Source organism: Muntiacus reevesi, chromosome 3, assembly GCF_963930625.1.
Source record: "Muntiacus reevesi chromosome 3, mMunRee1.1, whole genome shotgun sequence".
Classification (NCBI taxonomy): domain Eukaryota; kingdom Metazoa; phylum Chordata; class Mammalia; order Artiodactyla; family Cervidae; genus Muntiacus; species Muntiacus reevesi.
This window is the reverse complement of record NC_089251.1, coordinates 119,651,940-119,677,552: the sequence shown is the minus strand read 5'-3', so window position 1 is coordinate 119,677,552 and position 25,613 is coordinate 119,651,940. Positions and strand designations below refer to the sequence as shown.

Here is a 25,613-nt window from a genome sequence, read left to right as displayed (position 1 = left end):
ATGGACGTAAGGCTGTCTGCATCTTCATATCTCAACAATGTATTCTGGACTTCCCTGATGGCTCAAGGGTTAAGAAAACGCTTGTCAATGCAAGGGACATGGGTTCAATCCTTGATCTGGGAAGATCAACTAAGCCCGGAGCAACTAAGCCAGTGCATTGCAAGTACTGAGTCTGTGTGCTGCAACTACTGAAGCCCGTGAGCCCTAGAGCCTGGGCTTGCAGCAAGAGAAGCTGCCGCAATGAGAAGGCACCGCAATGAGAAGCCTGCTTGCCGCAGCTAGAGAAAAGTCAGTGTAGCAAGGAAGACCCAGCACAGCCAAAAATAAATTTAAAAAAGATATCACTAAGCACTCAAAAAAAAAAATGCATTATACAGAGTAAGATGACATACACAAAATCTCAAACAAGCCCAAACCAAATGTTTCCGAGGGTCATCATCCCCTTGCAGGATATCCATCTGATTAAATCTCCAGGACAGCTGATTTCGAGCCTTCATTTTCACCACCAACAGCTACACCACAAATCTCACCATGTAATCTCACCACCATTGTCAAGACCTGCACTTCTGCTGAAAAACTTGGGTCACCACTGCCTATAAGATAAATACAAACCCCTTAGCACAGTGCAACCCACTTTACGGTCTAGCTTCTACCACCTATCCTTTTCCTACATTTCCACAGTTTATGTTTTCAATATTTTTTTGCTGTAGGCCATTTTTAAAGTCTTTATTGAATTTGTCACAATATTGCTTCTGTTTTATGTCTGTTTTTATGTTTCAGTTTTTCGATGTGGGGCCTTAGCTTTCCAACCAGGGATTGAGTCTGTACCCCTTGCACTGGGAGGTGAAACCTTAGCCCCTGGACCGCCGCCCCATTGTTTATTTACTGAAATCCGCTGCTCCAGACACATTGATCCACTATTCTGAGGCATATGCATCCTCCCTCCCACATCACTGCTCACACCACTCCTCTTAACTGAATGTCTTTCCCTCTCAAACCGATACTGGAGTTCAAGACTGAGCTTGAGATAATACCTCAGGTCTAAAGGTGAATTTTCCCTCCGTAATGACTCTCCATTCCGCATTCACGCAGCCCTTACATAGACAACACAATCCATCCGATATTTAATATATTGAATACAATTCTTTGTCTTCTCATTTACCACTTTATGTGCAACATCGTTTCAAACCATTAATATCTAACAGGGGAAAGAACCGCTTATTATATTTACAATCTTGCTCTTACGTCCACTTCTCACGGGGAAGGACTCTTACATCTTGGATCAGTTCTCAGGCAAGTTCTTTGTAGTGAGAACATAGATAATGGGCCAGACAGAGAGAAACAAAAGCAAACCATCAACAGAGAGGTTACACTGATACACAAAATCAAGAGCTGCAATAACAGGAAGACAAAGGAAGGAAAAGCCTCGAAGACCGGATGGTGGGCTGAGATTTTGGGAAGTAAACACTGAAAGTGGGAGAGAGATTTCACAAACCAAGTGCCAAACACACTGGAGACTATTAAGAGAGCAGTGAGGGGGAGATAAGATTGATAAGATTTTTATGGCACAACAGAAATGTATTTTCCCCACGCTTACTCACATGCCCTCAAAAAGATGAATGAAGATTTTAAGTGCTCTTAATTCATGTTTTGGCTGCTGGACTGTGTTTATTTGAATGTGACTCTATGAACAAGATTGAGGCACAGGACGACAAGATTTATCTTGGTTACATAATGAGTATGGCGCATGTCCTCCCTGACTGGAGGCTAAAGCCCCTCAAAGACAGGACTTGGGATCTTCTATATCTTTGCATTCACAGTCCTGAACACTGTGTCCTACACATGGTAACTAATCAACAAATAGTTGTTGATGATAAACAGGTCTGTGGATGGATGAGCAGGTGAAACAGATCCTGCATTTTAACATGGTCATGTCCCAAAGGCTGTCACTTGTTATTAGTGATGTAGCCAGACAGTATTAGTCAGTGTATTTATTTAAGGAGATTTTCCATTTGTCTACCAAGCAAATATAACTTTTGTAGGTCAAACTCACAATTACAGCATTAAAACAGGACAGCCAAGAGAGCAGTGTGCTTGTTAAGGATGCATGTGAATACCAAAAATATCATGGCATTCAACACCCAAATGTCAGACAGCATTAGAGAGGAAAAGGCAAGAGCATCTTTCTGAGATGCAGCCCTAATTATTTACAATCCTCACCAAAGACCAGACAACTTTCTCCAGTTGACATGCCCTACTTTGGTCCACTTATTTGCTGCTTTTAGGCTTTACCCAAGATCTCTGTGAAAAATAACTACACCCTTTGTGTCAAGGTTGTAATGATCATCTCTAAAGCATCCCTGGTAGGTTTCTAAATATATGCCTTTTCTGGAAAACCCTCTGTCCTCATCTCAGGGAAGAATTGTGACTTCTTAAAAAGTCCATGATAAAAGAACTTAACTCTGTGCCTCCAGGACATTGAAATGGGAAAGCAAAATGATTTAAGAGAAGGAGATGGAAATGGAATCAGGGGTTTGCAGTCTTACAGTTTTTTTGTGTTTTTTTTTTTTTTTCAGTGACAGTTGCACATTTTAAATGTACTTTTTTTTTAAACTGGCAATTAAATAAGAGAAATGTCACTAGAATTTGACAACGTGACTGGGACCATGAGAGCAGCAACCACATGTTCATCCCCATCCTCTTGTCCCCATTTTACTTTTACTCTGATGTGAAAACTCAATGATCTAATGAAACCATTCTATTTACCATACTTTGAGGTATAGATGCAATATTGTAATGAAACCTCATTAAATATCTTCTGCTTAAAGAGATCATACCATCCTTTTTCTGTAGGAAAAAAAAATGACCTTTTTTCGAGGTCACTTTTGTCCTCGAGAAGATCCCCAAATGTTTCAGACTGCTAAGGCTGCTGCTCAGTTATATGTAAATTTCCAGCCGGGTCGAGTTAAAAGCATCTGGTCAAAAGTTGATGGAACGGGGGCAAGGTGCAATTTCAAAAATAAACTGGCTATCACGAATGAAAACTGGAAGAACATTAAGAACAAATTCATAATATATTTCAATTTGTCATTAAAATGTGCAAATTCACTGATCCAATAGATTTCATACCTGGAAATGTAACCCAAATAGATCACAAGAAAAGATACAAAGATGAAGTTATCATGATGTCTGAAATTCTGTTTAACAAGGCAAAAGAAAGGAAGAAAAGAAGGAGGTAATGGCTTAATAATAGTGTATTGATTAAATCATAGTACATCAATTCAGTGGAACACTATATAGTCATTAAGAATACTAGGTTTATATTTATTAACACAAAAGAATGTCAATGATACATGAAGTGAGAAAAAAAGACTAATAACCAGACAGCACAGGAATGTGTTCTGTTTCTAAAAAAGCATCTTACATACATGCCCACACTGCCATATAAGGAAAATATCTGGAAGGAAATGCCACAAAATGTAAACACTGGTTGTCAGTGGGGGGATGGGGGATTACAGAAAGTACCTTTCAGTTTTTCTTATTCTTGCATGCATTATTTTTATAACAAGAAAGAGACAATAGAGGCTTCTTTTATTTTCTAAAGGAGAGTAAACTGGAAAATTGCATTCTGGTGAGGAAAAAACCATACTCCTTTGGGTTTATATATTTAGCTTTGATAACCAGTCTCTTTCTCTCTCTTTTTCTCCCCTCTCCTACCCCCTCCCTCCTCTCTTCCTCCTTCTTCCTTCCTTTCTCCCTTCCTACTTGCTTAGAAAGAAGAAACAGAAGAGATGCTATGGAGGAGCAGGGAGTTGGCTGTAAAAAAGGCCATAGAAGAATTTACTTTCTCAGTTGAAATTTACACTGAGAGAAACTAGGGAAATCTTTCAATGGTAAACTGGCAAAGCCCTGAGAAAGTTTGTCTTTAAAATAAGCAGGGAAAAAAATTTTTTTAATATTTTAATCAAATTCAGTGGATAAGATGTGGGTTAAAATTCACTAGCACCGGTTAAGTAAAAAAAGGATTATCTTCCAGACGTAACAGGAAGTTCCCAGTGGTCCGGTGGCTAAGACTCCTTCTTCTACTTCTACTGCACGGGGTGAAGGTTCAATCCCTGGTCAGGGAACTAAGATCCTGCATGCTGCCGGGACCTGCCCCGGCCCCTGGGTCATGAACAACGTACAGGCATCACAGCGATGCTCTCCTTTCTTTTTGGAAGCAAAACAAAGGAAAACCTTGCAAACAGAAACTAAAGATTTAAAATTTTAAATGACCAAAAGTAAAAAAAAAAAAAAAAAAAACTAGTATCAATTAAGTAAAAAGGCATTTCTTTCCAAAGTTAACAAGAAGTTCTTAAAAATATAAAAGTAATTTGTATTACTCAATGTTTCAAAATTAACCTGCAAGTAAAATGCACTATCTTTAATTTTTAAATAAAGGACTGAGAGAGAAGAAGAGAAAATAAGGAAGGCAGAATGGGAAGGCAGAGAGAGGGAGAGTTTATGGTTATAAAGACATACCTTGAGTTTGCTTCTGAAAATCAAACAAACCCCCTCCTCCCACTTAAGGCATCAGGCTCACATAATAGGCGAATTACTTGCATCATCTCCTTTTTTACTTATTTTTTATTGAGGTGTAATTGACATACAATAGTACATCTGTTTCAGGGGTACAACAAAGTGATCTGGTATTTGTATTACTACAGAAAGATCAGTACAATGTCAAGTTAATATCCATCACCATCCATAGTTACAAATGTTTTTTTCTTGTAAAGAAAAATTTTAAGATCTACTCTCTTAGAAACTTTCAAACATGCAATACAGTATTGTTAACTACAGTTGGCATGCTGTGCATGGTATCATTAACTTTACTTATTTTATAACTGGAAGTCCATACCTTTTGACCTCCTTCATCCATTTCACACACTATCCATGCCCCACCCACTATCTCTGGCAACTACCAACCTATTCTCCATAAGCCAGCAATCTGCCTTTCTAGGAAGCCTGATTTCAGGGGCTGTCTTGAAGGGTAGGAGAAATGTCTCATTCATCTTCACTCACCTGCCCCAATTCCACGACAGTCTGATTAACCAGTACTCAATGGGGCCCAGTGGGTATTATACTGTTAACTTTAGGGACCATGTGTATTTATAATAGGGTGTTTAAAAAAAAAAATGTCTTGGTTTATCACCACAATCAGTAAGTACCAATAAACAAATGATGCTCACAATGACAATATTGAGGAAGATGGCAGAGTACTGTGGTTCAAAGCCAACTACCAACCAAAAATCCTAACAGTCATTACCAATTACAAAAAGAATAATCTTGATTATTAATAATACTGGAATGTGACTTCAATTTGAGTAAAACTTAAATTGAACAGAAATCTCCTAACTAGGTCAATGTGAGCTATAAAAATTTTACCTAAATTATGCTGATCAGGAAAGACTTATACTTCTGCCTTTATTCTCTTTCAACTACTGCCTTTGTTCGAACATTCCCAAGTTTTCCCCCCTGTAACAGGGAGTTCAATAGATCATATTCAACTGTGGCTTTAAAATGACCATGAAAGGTGAAATATTTGCATTTCCCTTGTTAAATCTTAACCTTTTAGCAAACGAAGACGTTAATGATTCTACAGCTGGTACTCTTTCCAAACTTTCTTTGACAGTGTTACCCTTGGTCCCCAGGGTAAGACATCTTAAAGGACAGGGTGCAAAATGTAGCATTCCCAAAAGAATGATGAAAAGTTTTTCTTTCTTTCTTTATTCTTCATTTGATCCTATACTTTGAATGTAATAAAGGGGGGTAAAGTTTAAGTGTCACAGAGGTGGGCTGTGAAAACTTAAAAGAAATCTTAAGATTGGCACTTGCAACTGGAAATTTTCCTCATGTGGCATTCACTGAGCAGAATCACTGTTACATATGAACAAAGTGTAGGGGATTCCCAGGTGGCTCAGGGGTAAAGAATCTGCCTGCAATGCAGGAGACACAGGTTCCATCCTTGGGCTGGGAAGATCCCCCAGGCAGGACATGGCAACCCACCCCGATATTCTTGCCTGGGAAATCCCATGGATTGAGGGACCTGGCAGGCTACAGTCCCTGGGATCACAAAGAGTTGGTTGACTTTGCAACTCTTTGCGACAAATGAAAAAAATGCAATCACTCAGGTGACCATGTGACCGTCATGGTGCAAGGAGCAGTGACATGGTACCTTCTCTCTAGACATTTATAGTCTGATTAAAGATTCAAAATCAACATACCAAAAAAACCTAAAAGGATAGGGAGCGATTTAGACACTGATTTGTGTGATGCTGGCCGCAAACTTGATTATCAAAGGGGTGGGTGAAATTTAAGTGGTTGAAAAGCAATGATTTCATAAAGGAGTTAGAAGAAGGGAAAGAAGACAGGGCTGAGAAAAAAAAACGATGCCAGCTACCCAGAGAGAGAAATAAATGGGAAACTTGTAGGATTGGAGTGCCAAAGAATTGATGCTTTTGAACTATGATGTTGGAGAAGACTCTTGAGAGTCCCTAGGACTGCAAGGAGATCCAACCAGTCAATCCTAAAGGAAGTCAGTCCTGAATATTCTTTGAAAGGACTGATGCTGAAGCTGAAACTCCAATATTTTGGCCACCTGATGTGAAGAACTAACTCATTGGAAAAGACTCTGATGCTGGGAAAGATTGAAGGCAGGAGGAGAAGGGGACAACAGAGGATGAGATGGTTGGATGGCATCACTGACTCCATGGACATGAGTTTGAGTAAAGCTCCGGGAGTTGGTGATGGACAGGGAAGCCTGGTGTGCTGCAGTCCATGGGGTTTCAAAGAGTCGGACACAACTGAGTGACTGAACTGACTGACTGAACTGAATATCTGGAAAGGGTGACCAGTAATTCCGACCACAAGATTCAGAAGGAGGAAAAGACAGCCCCATTCCAAGCTGGCACCAGCGCACAAGAGCTGGGGTGGTGCAGGCAGAATTGCTCCAGGTTTCAGAAAGACAGGGTCCAGACCACAAGATGAGGGCCTACTATGGGCAGAGAAGCTGACAGCATGACAGCCCTGAAAGGGAACTAGAGACAGTGGGGCCTTAGATCTGCAAGAAATTAGATGTTACAAACATCTCTCCTCAAAGCTGGAGGAAGTTCAATACTTGTGGACTTAGAGAGGAAGATTCCAGCTCAATGTACAGCCAAGGGGCCAGGGACCTCAGAGCCCTGTGTTTGGATGGTATGATGTATACAATATCCATCTCCACCAATAAGAGCTCATAAAATATTGTAAGTTGGTTGGAGGATGACCTGGAGAGTGAGTCTTCATGTAACTAAGCAGGTCTGGAGAATGCAGGTTCTGACACTATGAGGATGAAAGTTTTGAAAACTAGTCAGGCAGAAACCTGGGTACAAGAAAAGGAGTTAAGACATTCTGGAGAATCAACCCTGCTTTGCTGATTCAGAACTAGGATGCAGATACCTATCCTCACACTAATGGTCTTAAAATATGTCATTCTCAATTAAGATACCATTAAGGTCTAGTATGGAATATTCTGAAATTTTAAGTGCTCCAATCAGTACCTTATTTCTTTATATCTTTATTTAGTCTATTAATGTAAGATTTGAAAATCTGCATACCATTGCAGAAACCACACACCATTAAATGTGCTGCAGTTAGTCACTCAGTCGTGTCCAACTCTTTGCAACCCCACGGACTGTAGCCCCCCAGGCTTCTCTGTCCATGGGGATTCTCTGGGTAAGAATACCGGAGCATGGGTTGCCATACTCTCCTCCAGGGGATCTTCCCAACCCAGGGATCGAACTCAGGTCTCCCGCATTGCAGGTGGATTCTTTACCATCTGAGCCACCAGGGAAGCTCATACCATTAAATCAGTTCAGTTCAGTCACTCAGTCGTGTCCGACTCTTTGCGACCCCATGGACTGCAGCACACCAGGCTTCCCTGTTCATCACCAACTCCGGGAGCTTGCTCAAATCATGTCCATTGAGTTGGTGATGCCATACAACCATCTTATCCTCTTTCGTCCCCTTCTCCTGCTGCCTTCATCATTAACATTGGCCACTATGCAAGGCTTCAGAGTGCTTCAACCGAATTATGATGTTTTAAAAAATCTCCTGTCCCTACTTTTCTATTCAAAAAGTTTCCCCTTTGAATACTGCCCACCACCCTTACCCCAACTAGTGTAGTCCTCATGGAATCCCCTGACTTTTGAGAACACGTTTGCCCAAATCTCTCTTTTCATCAAATTTATGGTATGAGACACTCAACTCCAGCTAAACTATTTTGAACTTACATTTTAAAGGACAAATCTTATAGGAACAGTGTACCTAGACAGGAGGGTAGAGAGAGAGTTCAAGAGTAAAAAAATAGAGCTTTATTAAAAGCTTCTAAGAGACTTCCTGAAAAATCATGTCAAAGACTAGACTTCCTTTACCTGTTGAGGATAAATAGAGAACCCAGGACATAAATTCACCCCTTTGAGCACTTAACTTTATGTGTTTTTGTTCACGTTTAAGAAGCAGTTAGAGGAGCAGATGGGATTTTCCAAGGTTCTATTATGGGCCTGTTGAAATTAAAGCCTATTTCCATTTGTACTGACCATTAGTCAATTTTTAGCACTGTTATTAAGTTATCTTAATTACACAGACTCCTGTGCCATTAAATTGACACCCACTGCCCTTTGCACAGCCAAGAGTAATCTTCTGCCCGCTCGCCACAAACCCTGCTCCCATCCTCCTGGGAGAGTTAGCTGCTCCTTAGACTTTAACACACCCCTTGTCTCCTCCTTTGTTGCCCCTTGAACTCAGAGACCACACCTAAATCAACTTCCCATTTACAGATGAGCACAGGGCCTGAGTGCAGATGTGTGGTAGTTTGAACATTCTTTGGCATTTCACATGCTAGGAAAGTAATGCTCAAAATTCTCCAAGCCAGGCTTCAACAATACGTGTCCCGAGAACTTCCAGATGTTCAAGCTGGATTTAGAAAAGGCAAAGAACCAGAGACCAACTTACCAACATCCGTTGGATCAGAGAAAAAGCAAGAGAACTCCAGTAAAACATCTATTTCTGCTTCATTGACCATGCCTTTGCCTGTGTGGATCACAACAAACTATGGAAAATTCTAAGTGAGATGGGAATACCAGACAACCTTACCTGTCTCCTGAGAAACCTGTATGCAGGTCAAGAAGCTGAAGCTGAAGCTCCAATCCTTTTGTCACCTGATGTGATGAGTCAACTCATTAGAAAAGACCCTGATACTGGGAAAGATTGAAGGCAGGAGGAGAAGGGGATGAGAGAGGACAAGATGGTTGGATGGCATCACTGACTCAATGGACATGAGTTTGAGCAAGCTCCAGAAATGGTGAAGGACAGGGAAGCCAGGTGTGCTGCAGTCTATGGGGTCCCAAAGAGTCAGACATGACTGAGTGATTGAACAACATCAACAACAGTGCCTGAGAAATAAGGCATGCAATGCAGATTTTCAAAACTTATAAGGAAATATTTCCCACAGCTCTGCTGCTTACAAATGTAAATAAATAAAACTAGGTTAATTCCCTGATATGGAGACTTGGGAAGTAGATAAATCCATCAAAAGAAACATCACTGAATGAGTAGAGAATGTTGAAAATGTACACACTGTCACATGATCACACACACAGCTTAAAGTTGTTGCTGTTGTTTTGGTCATTAAGAGATGTCTGACTCTTTTGCTACTCCATGAACTGTAGCCTGCCAGGCTCTTCTGTCCATGGGATTCCCCAGGCAACAATACTGGAGTGGGTTGCCATTTCCTTCTCCAGGGGATCTTCCTGACTTAGGATCAAACTCATGTCTCCTGCATTGGCAGGTAGGTTCTTCACCACTGAGCCACCTGAGACACCCACAACAGCTTAAAGATTCTCAGATGTCTCTGAGAATCCAATGAAGTTTGAGCTTTCTCCTAAGAAGGCTGCACAAATACACAAAAGTCTACAGTGCATTTTAAGAGCTTCCTGGACTCTGTGAAGTGACCTTTGACCCCCACAACTACTGTACAACAAGGGGCCAACTGAGCCCAAACTAGGAACTTCCACCTATGAATAACAGCATCCATCCATTGATGCATATTGAAAATTCCATTTTTTAAAAAAACACACCAGAATAAACAGACTACAAAAGACTGTATCTCCAAGGAAGCATCATGATGGCACTGAAAACAAATGTAGTTGGTAAGTCTATGAAGATTTAAACCCCTGGGGCTGTGAAGGTCTACTGTACTAAAGCCATCTTATTACCTCAATAAAGGTCTCAACCCTCATTTTACCTGCTCAAGTACTGAGTTATTTCTTCTTATTTTTCAAGAGAAGAAAATCAATAAAATGCACTGCTATACAAACTGTCATTTTGCAAGACCAGAATCTTTTTTAACTGGAAATACAGACTCAAGGAAACATAAAGCATTCTACAGCTCCCAGGTGGCACAAAAGGGTTGTGGGCAAACTGGGATAATTTCTAATCAAGTTATGATGACAGTTACAAAGATCTGGAAGTCACTGATTTCCAGGGTTCTGTGGTTAATCTGTTATCAAGCGCAAGCTCACAGAAGAGACGCAGTCCAGCTGACCGAGAAGATGGCAGACTAATGTCTCAAAATAACCATCTTATCGAGGTCTGGATGCCAGTTTGTTTGTTTGTTTGTTTGTTTGTAGATCAGAGATTGGGGGAGGTGGGGTGGAGATGAGCAAGCAAAGTGAAAAGGCCATTAACCTTGTAAATATGTCCTAGAGTGACAAGGCTCAGGCAGGTGATGTGTTAGTTTTCTTCCATAGTTAGTTAGTTAGTACCCATCCATAGATGGACAGTGTCCTGAACAAAGGCACTTCAGTTAAACAGGCAGGCAGAGGGGCAGGGTTCTCTGAGGTAGGTCATTATGTATGATTATAATAACAAAAACAACAGAAAGCAACTCAAAGAAAGTTTTAACATGGAGTCAGAATTGGCTTTTCCCTGCAACAAATCTATTAGCTATAATCCTAAAAAAGTGATCCCAGCTCCTAAAAGAACAGTACTATTCCTTCCTTTGTAAAGTTCAAATGGATTGAAAGTTATAAGAGCAGGATTTTTTATAAATTATAAATAATATACCATTGGTCTAGATAAAACAGAAATGCATTTCATTTTAAAATATAAATTAGAGATAAAAATATATTAAAAATGTAAGAATGGTCCAAATGTGTTAAAAGTGATGAAAAAAATTGTAGGTAATGAGCAGGAAAAGATAATGAGGAAAGTGAAAAAAAGCAAATATAACCAGCTAGACGACTGAAAAGTAAAGAAAGAGCAGAGAGAGGATGAGCTGGAGGGAAAGAAAAATAAACTCAAGGAAGAAAAAAGAAATAAAATATCAGATCGAGGAGGCAACAAATACAAACCATAAAAGAAAAAAGTAAGAGAGGAAAAAGCAGGGTTTCTCTGAGCAAATGGGTCAATAAGAAGCATCAGTAAAGCACACATGCCCTGCTGGCTTTTCTGACCAGAAAGAGAAATAACTATGAGGATATGCTGGAGCTGTCTGTGTGTTTGTAGGAATTTGTAAGAATTCACAGAGATTTGAGATTTGGGAGTCCATGTGGAGTAGAACTTCAGCTGGCTGTTTTTCTCCTATACAGATCCAAGTGAGGAGAGTTTAAATGAGGTTTTCTTTCTTTCTTTCTTGTTGGCCAAGCTTCACAGCTTGTGCAATTTTAGTTCCCGGACCAAGGATCAAACCCCAAGCCCATCACAGTGACAGCGTGGAGTCCTCACCACTGAACCACCAGGGAATTCTCTAACAGACAGATCTGGCCATCTGAGGAGCAGAGAGGATGGGAGGATGGGAGAGGTTCAGGTGGGGAAGGTAGTAGGTGACTGGAGCACAGGTCCATCGAGCGGATGCTACTCGCTCAGTCATGTCCGACTCTTTGCAACCCATGGACTCTAGCCCGCCAGGTTCCTCTGTCCATGGGATTTTCCAGGCAAGAATACTGGAGTGGGTTGCCATTTCCGCTTCCAGGGGATCTTCCCCATCCAGGAATCAAACTTGGGTCTCCTGCATTGGCAGGCAGATTCTTTACCATCCAAGCCACCAGGGAAGCCCCCATTGAGTATAATTGGGGGAAAACATGCCTAAGGACAGGTGACAAGAGGAAATAAAAGCTTAGAGAAGGAGTCCAATGGGGCTTTCACCCTCAGGAAATGGGGAGACCTCCAACAGCATTCCAACCCAGAGAGATCATCCATCTCTCCTGAGATCATCCATCAAGGCAATGTCTGTAAGCAACAGCAAGTAATACAAAACCGAAGAAAGACTTTACATCAGACAGGCAAGCCACAACTGCATTTCATGGAAATGCACCCAGAACAATGCATCTTTCCTACTTGGTAATCCAGAGTGCTGGGTGAATGAATCCTCACAGAGCTAAGAGTACCTTGGATGCCTCCCGGGAAGCAGAAGATGCTAAACAAAGTCAATTTAGTTCTTTAGCCCACGTGCTGTGTTAGTCATGTCCGACTCTTTGCGACCCCATGGACTGTAGCGCCAGGCTCCTCTGTCCATGGGATTCTCCAGGCAGGAATACTGGAGCGGGTGGCCAATCCTATTCTCATTCCCGAAGCAGGTATCGAACCCAGGTCTCCTGCACTGCTGACAAGCTTTAAAGTCTGAGCCACCAGAGATGCCCTTTTAGCCCAAAAACATTGCCTAAAGCAAATAAGATATTTGGGAAAGAGACATTTAGAGAAAACAGAAGGGATAATTAAGAAGAAGGTGGAAGAGCTGAAGTTGGGTGGACCGGACAGGAGCAAAGGGGCAGGTACGCGGAGGCCCAGAGGGAAGAGCTGCCCGTTGTGTTGCAGTGTTAAGTCACCTCTTTCTTTCCACAAAACAGGATAAATATTCATAAGGTCATGGTAATGGAGGAGAACTGGAAGAAATTAAAAGGAGTAGCACTGAAAAGGTCAGAGGTAAATACATTCTCATCATTGGAATGTGTAGAATGTGAGGCTCTCGGTGACGAACTTGAGAAAAGAACATCTATGGAAAGCTGGTAACAGCAACCAAGTTTGTCTCTCAAAGACACAAAAGGGGCTCCTCTGCTATGTCGCAGAGAAATATTAAAACGCGTTGGAACCTCAGCTGTGGACAGGAATCTAACGGAAGTGAGGGAAAGAAGGCGGTTCTGGAGACGGCCTCGTTTCTTTCCAGGAAGAAGCAGCAGAGAGTAGACACAGCACCACAGCTCTGCAGCTGGCCTCTCCCTTCCACAGGCAAGTTTTCCTCCACCTGCACTGGCATCACTTCATTCATCCGTCGAACGAATGCTATTGTATCCTTCAATATAGTTTTTTGGTTCTAAGCTAAAATGTATTCATACCTGCAGAGTCTAGTATTGTAAAAAAAATAGTAATTATTATAAGAAATTGCTTTTTAAAAAATTAAACTCTCAAAAAGAAAGTTAATAACATGTCAATGTAGAAAGCAGAAGGCTTCCACAATGATTAAAAAAGCTAAATCTTGTTTCTTTAAGACAAAAAGAATTTGTAAAAGAAGTAGCCGGCGATGTGTAGGTATCACCAAACTCTCATTGAGGAAGCTGACGTTTTCTCCCAGAAGGAGCTTGTGAAACAAGACTGCTACCTTTTCAGACTCTACTACAAAGCCACAGTCATCAAGACAGTATGGTACTGGCACAAAGACAGAAATATAGATCAATGGAACAGAATAGAAAGCCCAGAGATAAATCCACGAACCTATGGACAGCTTATCTTTGACAAAGGAGGCAAGGATATACAATGGAAAAAAGACAATCTCTTTAACAAGTGGTGCTGGGAAAACTGGTTAACCACTTGTAAAAGAATGAAACTAGAACACTTCCTAACACCATACACAAAAATAAACTCAAAATGGATTAAAGATCTAAATGTAAGACCAGAAACTATAAAACTCCTAGAGGAGAACATAGGCAAAACACTCTCCGACATAAATCACAGCAAGATCTTCTATGACCCACCTCCCAGAATATTGGAAATAAAAGCAAAAATAAACAAATGGGACCTAATGAAAATTAAAAGCTTTTGCACAACAAAGGAAACTATAAGTAAGGTGAAAAGACAGCCCTCAGATTGGGAGAAAATAATAGCAAACGAGGAAACAGACAAAGGATTAATCTCAAAAATATACAAGCAACTCCTGAAGCTCAATTCCAGAAAAATAAACGACCCAATCAAAAAATGGGCCAAAGAACTAAACAGACATTTCTCCAAAGAAGACATACAGATGGCTAACAAACACATGAAAAGATGCTCAACATCACTCATCATCAGAGAAATGCAAATCAAAACCACAATGAGGTACCATTACACGCCAGTCAGGATGGCTGCTATCCAAAAGTCTACAAGCAATAAATGCTGGAGAGGGTGTGGAGAAAAGGGAACCCTCTTACACTGTTGGTGGGAATGCAAACTAGTACAGCCACTATGGAAAACAGTGTGGAGATTTCTTAAAAAACTGGAAATAGAACTGCCGTATGACCCAGCAATACCACTTCTGGGCATACACACTGAGGAATCCAGATCTGAAAGAGACACGTGCACCCCAATGTTCATCGCAGCACTGTTTATAATAGCCAGGACATGGAAGCAACCTAGATGCCCATCAGCAGATGAATGGATAAAGAAGCTGTGGTACATATACACCATGGAATATTACTCAGCCGTTAAAAAGAATTCATTTGAATCAGTTCTAATGAGATGGATGAAACTGGAGCCCATTATACAGAGTGAAGTAAGCCAGAAAGATAAAGAACATTACAGCATACTAACACATATATACGGAATTTAGATAGATGGTGGCGATAACCCTATATGCAAAACAGAAAAAGAGACACAGAAATACAGAACAGACTTTTGAACTCTGGGGGAGAACGTGAGGGTGGGATGTTTTGAAAGAACAGCATGTATATTATCTATGGTGAAACGGACCACCAGCCCAGGTGGGATGCATGAGTCAGGTGCTCTTGCCTGGTGCACTGGGAGGACCCTGAGGAGTCGGGTGGGGAGGGAGGTGGGAGGGGGGGTTCGGGATGGGGAATACATGTAACTATATGGCTGATTCATGTCAATGTATGACAAAACCCACTGAAATGTTGTAAAGTGATTGGCCTCCAACTAATAAAATAATATTAAAAAAAAAAAAAAAAAAATTAAAAAAATAAAAGTAAATTATAAAAAAAAAAAAAAAAAAAAAAAAGAGTAACACTAAAAGTCACACAAAATAGGAAGCTCTAGTTAGGAAATTTAAAAAGATATCAGATCACAAATTTTCAAAATGGAAAATAATGATTTGGAGAAATAAAGGATCAAAATCATGGTCTCCTCATCATAATCTATGTAAGTTTTGAGAAAGAATTCCTTACCTGAGTTATCAATATGTTAAATTAATTTTTTGGAAATGTTTCCTCTAAGGAACATTTCAACCAAAGGCATGTTTTCCTGTGAAATTTTCCGCTAGCAAATGGAACACAAGTTATGCTGGAGTTCATAAAATTCTTTGTATCTCAAAAGAATAAATTAATATTAACATTGAAAAATCTTTATTAATATTTATCCCTACTCCCAGTATCAGTCTAAATCACAGTTATATTACAACCAAAAGTAATAGAAAATGTAAGATAACATTTCGAGTGTATATATTTTGGCAAAATTAATGATATTTTAAACAGTAGTAACAACTCATACATTTTCTTGAAAGAGCTCCATGTCATAGAACAAGCTAATCTACTAAAAAAAAAAAAACAAAAAAATAAAACCTTACAAGCTTAATATAAAATAAAATTGAAACTACATATCAAAATATACAAACCATTTCCTCTTAAATACATTGCTACAACAGACATGGACACAAATAATAGTTACTTGCATCAGGGAGTAAAATTGAGATTTGACTGTTGACAACACTTCATTACATACTTTCATATAATCTACTATCCATCTTGACAGCCAAAAATGGGTCCAAAGTTGATTACTGTCCCTCTTTCACCAGCATGTACACTCCCAAACTCATTTCTTTTTTACCTTCTCTCCGTCCAATAAAATCCCTGCCCCTACCCCCAGTCAGATTTCCAAAGATTAGGAAATGACCTTATCATCAGAGAAGGATCCAACACAAAATAACACTATAAATTATATGAGTTGAGCATTTTATTTTCCCAGTTTATATTCGTTTTATTTGCATCAAACACATCTCTTAGAGAATACATCTTAATACTTCTGTTTAGTTTAGCAGAATGGTGTATCTCCGAAAACAATAGTGAAATTAACCAAAATCATCCCTAACATTTGTAATTTATACTTTCACATACATTTTCATTAAACCTTTTCAATACCCCTGCGAGACAGGCGCTGCCTCTGCCCTCTGGCTCCCCCATCCTCCAGGCGAGGATTGTTGGAGTTTGCAGCTGGACAGGACAGGGTACCAAGAGCGGGATGCAGCAGCCACGTGGGTGTGCTGGACTGGGATGGGAAGTCTAAACTTGAGCTTGTGTCTTTGAGTGGCAGTTGTAGGATGGCACATGTCTGAATGCTATTGGCATGCTAAGGGGCTAGACCTCAAGTCCCATCCCTGGGATGAAGACAACTGGCAGGACACAGTCAGAAGGCTAAGCCAGGGGAAGTCTTGTGGGAACTGCCCAAGTGTAGCCCTTGAAGGGGCAGGAGGTAAGAGGGGTAGAGGGGGTCAGGAAGAATCACACTTTCTGAAGGCCATCTCTCCTCCAGGACAGAGGAATCTAAAATCAGCTAGTTGGACAAGTGGCAGTTTAGAGAAGGTTAAATGACAGATTTAACCATGTTCAAGAAAATGTGAAAATTCAGAAGTGACCCACGGGTGTAGGTAAGAGGAACCCCCAAAGAAACTTGGGATTCCTCCGAGTTATTCTGAGTCAGAGGCTCAGATGCAATCAAGTGCGTGCTCAGATGCTGAGCCCCCGCTCTGGGTCAGGCCAATATCAAGTGACAACCAAGCTTCCTCTGAGACACTGACATTCAATGCCTCAAGTTGCCCACAATTCCAGGAGAAAGAAGGCTGAAGAGTCAAAAACAAACCCGAGACTCAGAGCATTGAACGTCAATGACCACACACCAAGGATGCTCTGGTCAGTGTTGGGATACAGTCTCCAGATTCCAGAGCCCACAGTTTTCTCATTTTGAGCCACACTGGAAATTACATCTCAGCAGCCAATTTTGATTATATGTGAAACCTCAACTAAAATCGAGGAAATTATGCTGAGGGCTGGAATTCAGATTATCTGGGCAAAATTCCCTACACACTGTCTCTAAGACACCAAACTGAGATGGACTTGAAGCCCACGCAGTTTTAGATACAAGATACCCACAACTCACCAATGAAGTGATTCTGCCCCAAGGCAAGCATCTCCTCCAAGAGAACAAGGCCCCCAGGAGCCTGGAGGAGGGTCACACTCCGCCCATCAATGAGGGAGCACTGCTGAAATCCCGTGGCCGTGACCTTCCACAGCAAAATCAGTGAGGCAGTGGCGTCTTGCCGAATTCTGAAAATGAGAACGACGTCAATGGAAACTCCCTTTCAGAAAAATTCATCTTAGAATCAGGCCATCAGGTTAAAACTAAAAATAAAGATGACGCATACCCCCATAAAAGTATCAAGAAATGAATGACATGATCTTCTAAACAGGCGCCTGCTTTACGTGGACTCATGACGATCAATTTCCATGCTGTTAGAAACACTCGTCTCCCACTTGATCAAAAATATACCACAAAATCACTAATAGGTAACTCTAGGTCATAATTTTCATCAATAATAAAAGGGTCTGTTGAATTTAGAGACAACTTCTTCCATACATGTGTGTTAATCACTCGCTCACATCCGACTCTTTGTGACCCCATGGACTACATCCCACCAGGCTGCTCTATTCATGGAATTCTCCAGAGAAGAATTCCAGAGGGTGTAGCCATTCCCTTCTCCAGGGGATCTTCCCAACCCAGGGATTGAACTCTGCATTGCAGGCGGATTCTTTACCATCTCGGCCACCAGGGAAGCCCAACTTCTTCCATATCCACACGATAAAGAGTTCTGCTAGAACGTATCATGTGTAACGCATCCCCAAACCACCTGAGTTTGCTGCTAAAATAAGTGAAAGCGTGTCACCTCCCATGCTTCAGGCCACCCCTGGTTTTTCCTTGTTTTCAGGATAAAATCCAAAGAATGAGATGCCCTAACAGACAAAGCCACCCAGCCTCCATGCCTCTGTCTCAGCTCCACCCTTGCCACCCAGGCGGTCTACTGTGTCTTCCCCCAGGATGTCCTATCCCGGCTCCCAGCCATTGCCCACCCCCTCCACTGGGGACCTGTCACTCTTCAAGGCCTACCCCACTAGCACCCCTTCTCCAGGACCTTCCCCTCTCTTCCCAGCACTGGTAGCTGCCGCTCCCTCCTCTGTTCTGCTGGGGAAGCAGGTCACAGTGCACATATCTGATCCCTCCTCACCCAGAGCAGAGCTCCTGGCTTGCAGCAGGGGTCTCAATAAAGAGTCAATAAGCGATCAGATTCACGAATAAATGAAAGCATTAAGGGGCTAGCAACCCTCCCACGTGAATCCAGCACCCAGACATCGTTCTTCACTTCCATCTTACTCAGCTTGGGTCACTGCTATTTCTAACTCTGCAGCCTCAGGGTCTTGGGAATTTCAGATTTGTTGTGGGGGCAGTGGCGGGTGGAGAGGAAGGCAGCATTTAAAAGCATAGATCAGAAGTTTTCTGAAAGGCTTATGCAAGTAAAGCAGCATGACCCAGACAAGGAAGAACTGGGGCATGGTTTCATAAACATAAAGGAAACCAACGATTTCCCTGAAACCAGCTCTGGACTGTGGGGTTTCCGTCTTCGGTAGGAGCAACAGAACACTTAGGACAGGGGTCCCCCTACTGGTAGAACTCGGAGCTGCTCCCAGGCCTCACCCTCCTCCCTGCCAGCCGTCTTCCCTGTGTCCATCCTGGCTCTTCCCCACCAGGTGACTTCAAGGTGGGGGCAGGGGATACAGGGGTAATGGAACAAAGCCCCTCACCCAAACATTTTTAGAGTCTCCTTTGTTTAGAAGGCAAGGTGTACAAAAATGACCCTGCGTGGTCCAAGTGTAGAGTGCCCACTGCCCTCTTAAAATGGAGTCACTGCAGTATCCTGGTTAACCTGGGCCAGGTCCTCCCCCTCCCAAAGACCCACCCTCTCTTCTAACATCCTTTAAGACTAAACAGCAAGTGCCTATTTGGGTACATGAGGGGTAGCTTCCCTGGGAGCTCAGCTGGTAAAGAATCCACCTGCAATGTAGGAGGCCCAGGTTCGATTCCTGATTTAGGAAGATCCCCTGGAGAAAGGGATAGGCTACCCACTCCAGTATTCTTGGGCTTCCCTGGTGGCTCAGACGGTAAAGAATCTACCTGCAATGTGGGAGACCTGGGTTCGATCCCTGGGTTGGGAAGATCCCCTGGAGGAGGGCATGGCAATCCACTCCAGTGTTCTTGCCTGGAGAATCCCCGTGGACAGAGGAGCTGGTGGGCTACAGTCCACAGGGCCGCAGAGAGTCAGACACGGCTGAGCGACTAAGCACAGGCCAGGGTGGGAGCTGTCAGACAGGCCAGGGGTGCTCCACGCAGCCTCCACCCCCGCTCCCAGCAATGCCCAGCACCTGGGGCCCCCGCAGGTACCGTCAACACCACTTCCCTTTGCCTCCTCCTCACCCCCTGCAGTGACAATAAGCAGTATGTAATTTGAAGGAGCATAAATTTAAAACACAACAAAACACGCATCTCACCTGCTTGTTTCTAAAGAGATAATTGCAATGCTTGGATGTTAAATGTGGGGTAAATCATGCATATGAATTTCACCCATGGTCCATTAAAATCTGAAGAAGCCAAAGAATCTGGGAAGCAAAAGTCATTGAAGAAGCAAAGGGTCTGGCTCTAGACCTTAGCTAAGGCTCCTGGGTTTCTTATCTCCCACCTAACTCATCCCACCCAGCATCCCTGGAGTCTCCTCTGAAATCGGCTCTGAAATCTAGATCCTAAGGGACACAGGCCTCATCTACACATGGAATTCCTTTCTTGGTTCCCACTGGGCTGACCCATTACAGGCCAGTTATGTGAACAGACACCACCCAGGCAGCCAGAGAATCAATGGTAACCACGTTTCACTAGGAGTTTTCTTACTTGACCGAGGTGTTCTGTGGGACTTCAAAGGATACCAGACGGCCCCCTGCAGAGCTGTTGGCACTGGCATTCCCACAGGCAATGTCTGGAACCACCTGGAGGGGGAAAAAAAAAGCACCACAAAAAGACAGGTTATTAGGGTTAATCATGGGGCAAGACCATATAAGAAAGCAAAACCCCACGGGCCGCCTCCACTCCATTCTTTGGATAATGCTGGGGATCGTGACTGGAGAAGCCAAGTGAAATCTTACAAACACTAACCACAGTGAAAGCTTTGCCATCTGAGTTTGTGAAAGACAAAAGCTTTGCTGAGAGCAGTCTGCAAATTCCCAGGATGATTACACTGCTAATAGGATGTTGCAGGGAAGGGCGGGAGATTGGCCCCCTTCTCTCTTTCAGCCTGCAAGCAGTCACGGGCCTCTGCTCTCTGCTCAGTCTGGGGGATAATGAGGGACTAAATGCTTAGAGAACAAGGAGATGGCCTTAGAGGAGTAGCTTCCACATTGTGGGTAGAAATCCAAAAGACTAGAAGAACAAGCCTTCCAGAGAGCCATAGACAGGACGTGTCTGGTCCAAATGACCCTGCTCGGCTCACAGGTGGACGTGGGAGAACGTGCTGAGGCCAGGTAGCTGGGAGCTGCCCTTTTCCATCCCTTGTGGACCACACTTCATTTTTAAGTGACATGTTCCGGAAAGCACTATACTGACATGCATTTAAGAAAAGGAGCTTGAGGGGGGAATTGTGCTCATCAGGAAGCATATTGCTAATACTTGAGCTCTGTCCAGTGACGGGCTTCTGACCCATTCATTCATTTATTCCTCATGCTGTGATCTGTGCTCATGCCCCGAGAGTTGGAATAAAAGGGTATTAAAAGCATTTGTCATCACTGAATTAACAGAGGACAATACAGAAATGCTCAGCACTTTCACCCCACTCCCAGCATGCACAACTTATTGTCCAGAAATATAATCACATGTTCCTCTGGCACCTGTAACTTGCTTATTGAACTGCCTAAGAGATAACAGCATGACAGGAAGGTGAGGCATTTCTTTTTTATATTTACCAACCGCAGGACAGCATGGTTGGTGGGGGAGATTTTAATGGTTGGCTGGGGAGAAATTTTCTTTAAGGGACAGTTCCTTGATAAACATAGGACCAAACCTAGTTCACATTCAAGAAGTGAGTCATTCAGCAAAGAGGTATTAAAGTCCTAACTTCAAAGCCTCGATTGTAAGTTTGAAATCAGAACAAGTTCACAGTTTTTTAGGCAGCATAAAAATACTGCCCTTCAGCCTGAATGGGCCTTCAAAAATTGGTGGCAATGAAAAAAAAGTGGGTCAATTGGTTAGAATTACCTAGGAACATAAAACAAGAAATGCTGCCTTACTATTTTATAACCATAATCAAAATTTCTGGACATACTCATTGGCTCTAAAAATGCTATACAAAGATCTGTGTGGGCTTTTTTTTTTCAGGTAAGCTAAAAGCCTGTCATAACATACAACCACAGGTCTATACTGATAAGGGATACTATATGGAATGGAATTTCACTTTATTGGTGTTAACTCAAACCCACGATTTCCATTTGTCCAACTTCAATTCTTCTAGCTAGCAAACTTATATTTTATGTCAACTTTTAAAGGTCTGCTGGAAAATCCTCAGCGTGAGACTTCAGATGGGCTTGAAGGTACAATAAGCCAAACCCAGACCAGAGAAGACTCACGAACAGAATCTGCTGTTGCCAAAATGTATCAAATTTGGAAATTTCATTCTTAAATGCACTGCCAAAATATTTTAAAAATCAATAATACGTTTTTTTCTAAATCCCACTGAAGTGCTGCAAGTTACAAACAATAGAATCTAAACCATGACAAACTAAAACTGAAGCATAAAATTCCATGGAGGAAAATTAGGTCAGTAATTGAGGGTCTATAATATGCTCATTGATAATACTGTTCATTGAGCTGCCTGTCCCAAATCTAAGATTATCTCACATATGTGGATATCATTTCAGAAAATAATTTCATTCATTTTGTTCCTTGTTATCTCTTCTTATGCTCATAAAACAATGATAATTGGCATGTTTTATTTACACAACCAAGAGAGAGAGATTTCCTACACAGAAAGGCAGACGGGGGGAAAAGTATGGCATCTTTTGTTCAATGTATAACTTAAAGGCTTTCGATTTTTACTGCTGATATTAGAACCACTGGAATGATTTTAACTGTACTGGTTTCTTACATAAAACCATGTGCACTTAATGTTCTCACCTCCACTTGATCCCATTTCATTTCTACAACTTTCTGACCCATTTTCGGCTGCCACGTCGGCAGGGTGATGGTTGCCTGAGAGCGCGGCAGCATTATCTCGGGCTCCTGGGTGGCGGGGACAGGCTGGAGCTGCCTGGGTGCCGTGGACTCGGTCCAGCCAGAGGCGGGGACGCTGGAAAGTGCCTGTTCACAGTTTGGACCCTCGGAGCCTTCACTGCAAATGCAGACGTAGCCATCGCTGCCGCTGCGGCTGCAGTTACCATGGTGACACGGGTTGCTGGCGCAAGGATCCGCAACAAGCTGAAAGGAAACCATAAATGGGTCAGTTATGCCCTCATAAGGAATGTGCTGCCTCTGCTGCGAAATGAGTTCTGTGACTCGTGGCTGCTGCTCGAAAACAAATGTTATTCCTGTGCAATATACAGTTTTAACTCTTTGTGCTGTTGAGGGGTGGGGGGCATCTCCCAAGGTCATCCCAACACTAACCCTTCCACAGATAACAGATGTCTAACAAAGAAGTATGTAGTTAATGAAAAAGAGCCTTCCCTAATCCAAGGCCCTAAGTAAAGTTGATTTCAGGAACACTTCTTTAGAGAAATTTTCTAAGGCGAAAATAGTTAAAACGGAAACTCGTTAGGAATATACTAACTTCGATCTTTTTAGCTGCGGGTCAACGGATACAGGAATCTAAATTGAAATCTCTTCTTTCACATCCTGAACCATTGTAAGGTCTCCCTTACAGAAATGACTGCCCAGTTTATCGTCTCTACAGATGCACTTACCTATGTCTTCCAATTTCCTACCTGATGAACAATTCTTTTTTAAGGTGATATTTAATTAAAGGCTTCCAAACTGATCAGCTGGCATGACAACTGCAGATTAGAAGGAATCATGGTGGTGACTTCTATTAAGCAGAGTTTGATGAAAGTTTCTAACCTCATTATTTGAAAGGGTGATTACGGAGATATGTGACCCGGCTGGAAATGGAAGATAAAAATTTAGCTGCATATCTTTAAATTATGTTCCTGTTCTAAGAAAAGTGTTTATCCCTGAGTTCCTTGCTGACCTTTGACTTGGATTTGTTATTACTTAGAGATGTTACAAAAACAATATGAAATGAAACAATGTAATAGTGCTTCTCTCCAGACAGCCCAAGAGTTGATGCATGTTCACTGAGCTAATTCAATTATTATTTGCTTCTATGATAACAGAAAATTAGACTTCTATCTGATGTACCCCTGGCTTCTCAGGGCGATAATAGAATAGAACTGAGTGAATAAGAGACTACAAAAAAACGGGACCTTCAAGTTCTCCTGCTGAAATGAGTTCATACTTTAACACACATGGATAGAATTCTGCCTGGAAAAACAGCTACTCACTCTGCTAATTACCCTTGTCACACAATTTCCAGCAAACTCCTTTAGGAAGATTAAGGGATTTTGGACTGAATAAAACAGCTCCCAAAATACCACACTGTTAATTCTGTGCTCTCCCTTGGAAAAAGCTTCACAAAATCTCAGATAAAAGTAGACAGGTGGGTATCTGAAGAAAATATCTAAAGTGTAAATAATTTAACATATTTACAATCTTTATCAACTCAAAGGAAAATTCAGACTCCTTCCAGGGAAGACAAAGCCCTCCCTAATCTGGCCCCTCCCCACTCCTGATACTATCTCTCCCCCCACACTATCTTCCCCCTTTACACTCAACCCCTTCACCTTCTTTCTGCCCTTGGATTATGTCAAGGTCATTCCCACCCCAGGGCCTTTGCATCTGCTGGGCCTGCACCTGAAATGCTTTTTTCTCTCAGACTTTGCATGGTTCTTTGCTTCAGTTTGCAAAGAGTCGGATATGACTTAGCAACTGAACAATGGCAACTACCCTCTTTCACAAAGTTCTCTGCTCAACTGTTACCTCCTCCAAGAAGCCTTCCCTCACTGGAAAATCTAAAGTAATCCCTTTTTTTTTTCTCCCACAGTGCCTGGACGTATCTGCTGTGTTCACAGTTCTGTTCCCAGCATGTTGACAAAAACAGAAAATGTGGTGGGGTTTCCTTTTAAAAAGCATTGAAAAGATAAATGCAGACAGATGACTTGGTTTCTGAAAAGCAATGGGTGATAAGGGACAGACTGAATTGCTCCTTTAGTCCTGATATGCGCCTGTGCTTTGGATTTATTTTTAGGAAGGCTTCCTGGAGTGGGTATCATCTCAAGAAGGAGGAGGAATTTAATTCACTGAGATAAAGGGGGCATGCAAGCCAGGTTTCTGACACCAACTCTTAATTCGAGGTCAGAGGTTGACTTACTCACAAATTAAGACTTTTAACACATGCCTAAAAACACCAAAATCATTTTAAAAATTCTAGCGATCACTACAAAGAAATTGGTTCTGGAAGTGCAAATCTCCATGGTGCAGCTTAGGGAATGACATCACTAAGGCAAAGTTTGATGATCAGAGAGGCCCCAGGGCTTCTGTCCCATCATCACAGCCCACTGCTGGAGACCACCAGTCCCCAGAGACTGTTTAGGTGGGTCACTGCATACAGCCGCCCCGTCGTGAGCAGTGTGAGAGTGGGTGCTGGTGGGGAGAGCTGGGTGGGAAGGGCAAACCCCCAGTTCACCAGGCCCAGGAGGCAGCTCCACCAGGTGAGGGAATAAAGAGCTGAAAGAAAAACATGCTGAGGATAAGCAATACATCTAAGGGCTGCTGTGTGGACTTCACAGATGAGAGGAAAGCAAGAATAGCATATGGGATTCAGTAGGGAATGACTTATGTAGAAGGCCTGAATATTCACTGGAAGGACTGATGCTGAAGTTGAAGCTCCAATACTTTGCCAGCTGATGTGAAGAGCCAACTCATTGGAGTTGGCTCATTGGAAAAGACCCTGGTGCTGGGAAAGATTGAAGGCAGGAGGAGAAGGAGGCGGCAGAGGATGAGATGGCTGGATGGCATCACCGACTCGATGGACATGGGTTTGAGCAAACTCCGGGAGACACTGAAGGACAGGGCAGCCTGGTGTGCTGCAGTCCATGGGGTCACAAAGAGTGCGACACAACCTACTGAGCGAACAACAG

At 42.3% G+C, this 25,613-nt stretch overlaps 1 protein-coding gene across 1 annotated transcript in view; it reads right to left on the bottom strand.

Moving 5' to 3' along the window:
• DNER (delta/notch like EGF repeat containing) overlaps positions 1–25,613 on the bottom strand; it is a 384,143-nt gene that overhangs the window by 203,712 nt on the left and 154,818 nt on the right. The window contains exons 4-6 of the mRNA XM_065928909.1: positions 22,540–22,839; positions 20,269–20,363; positions 17,434–17,600 (exon numbers count right to left, since the gene is read on the bottom strand). Coding sequence (XP_065784981.1) covers positions 17,434–17,600; positions 20,269–20,363; positions 22,540–22,839 — 562 coding nt within the window. The remainder of the gene's footprint in view (positions 1–17,433; positions 17,601–20,268; positions 20,364–22,539; positions 22,840–25,613) is intronic.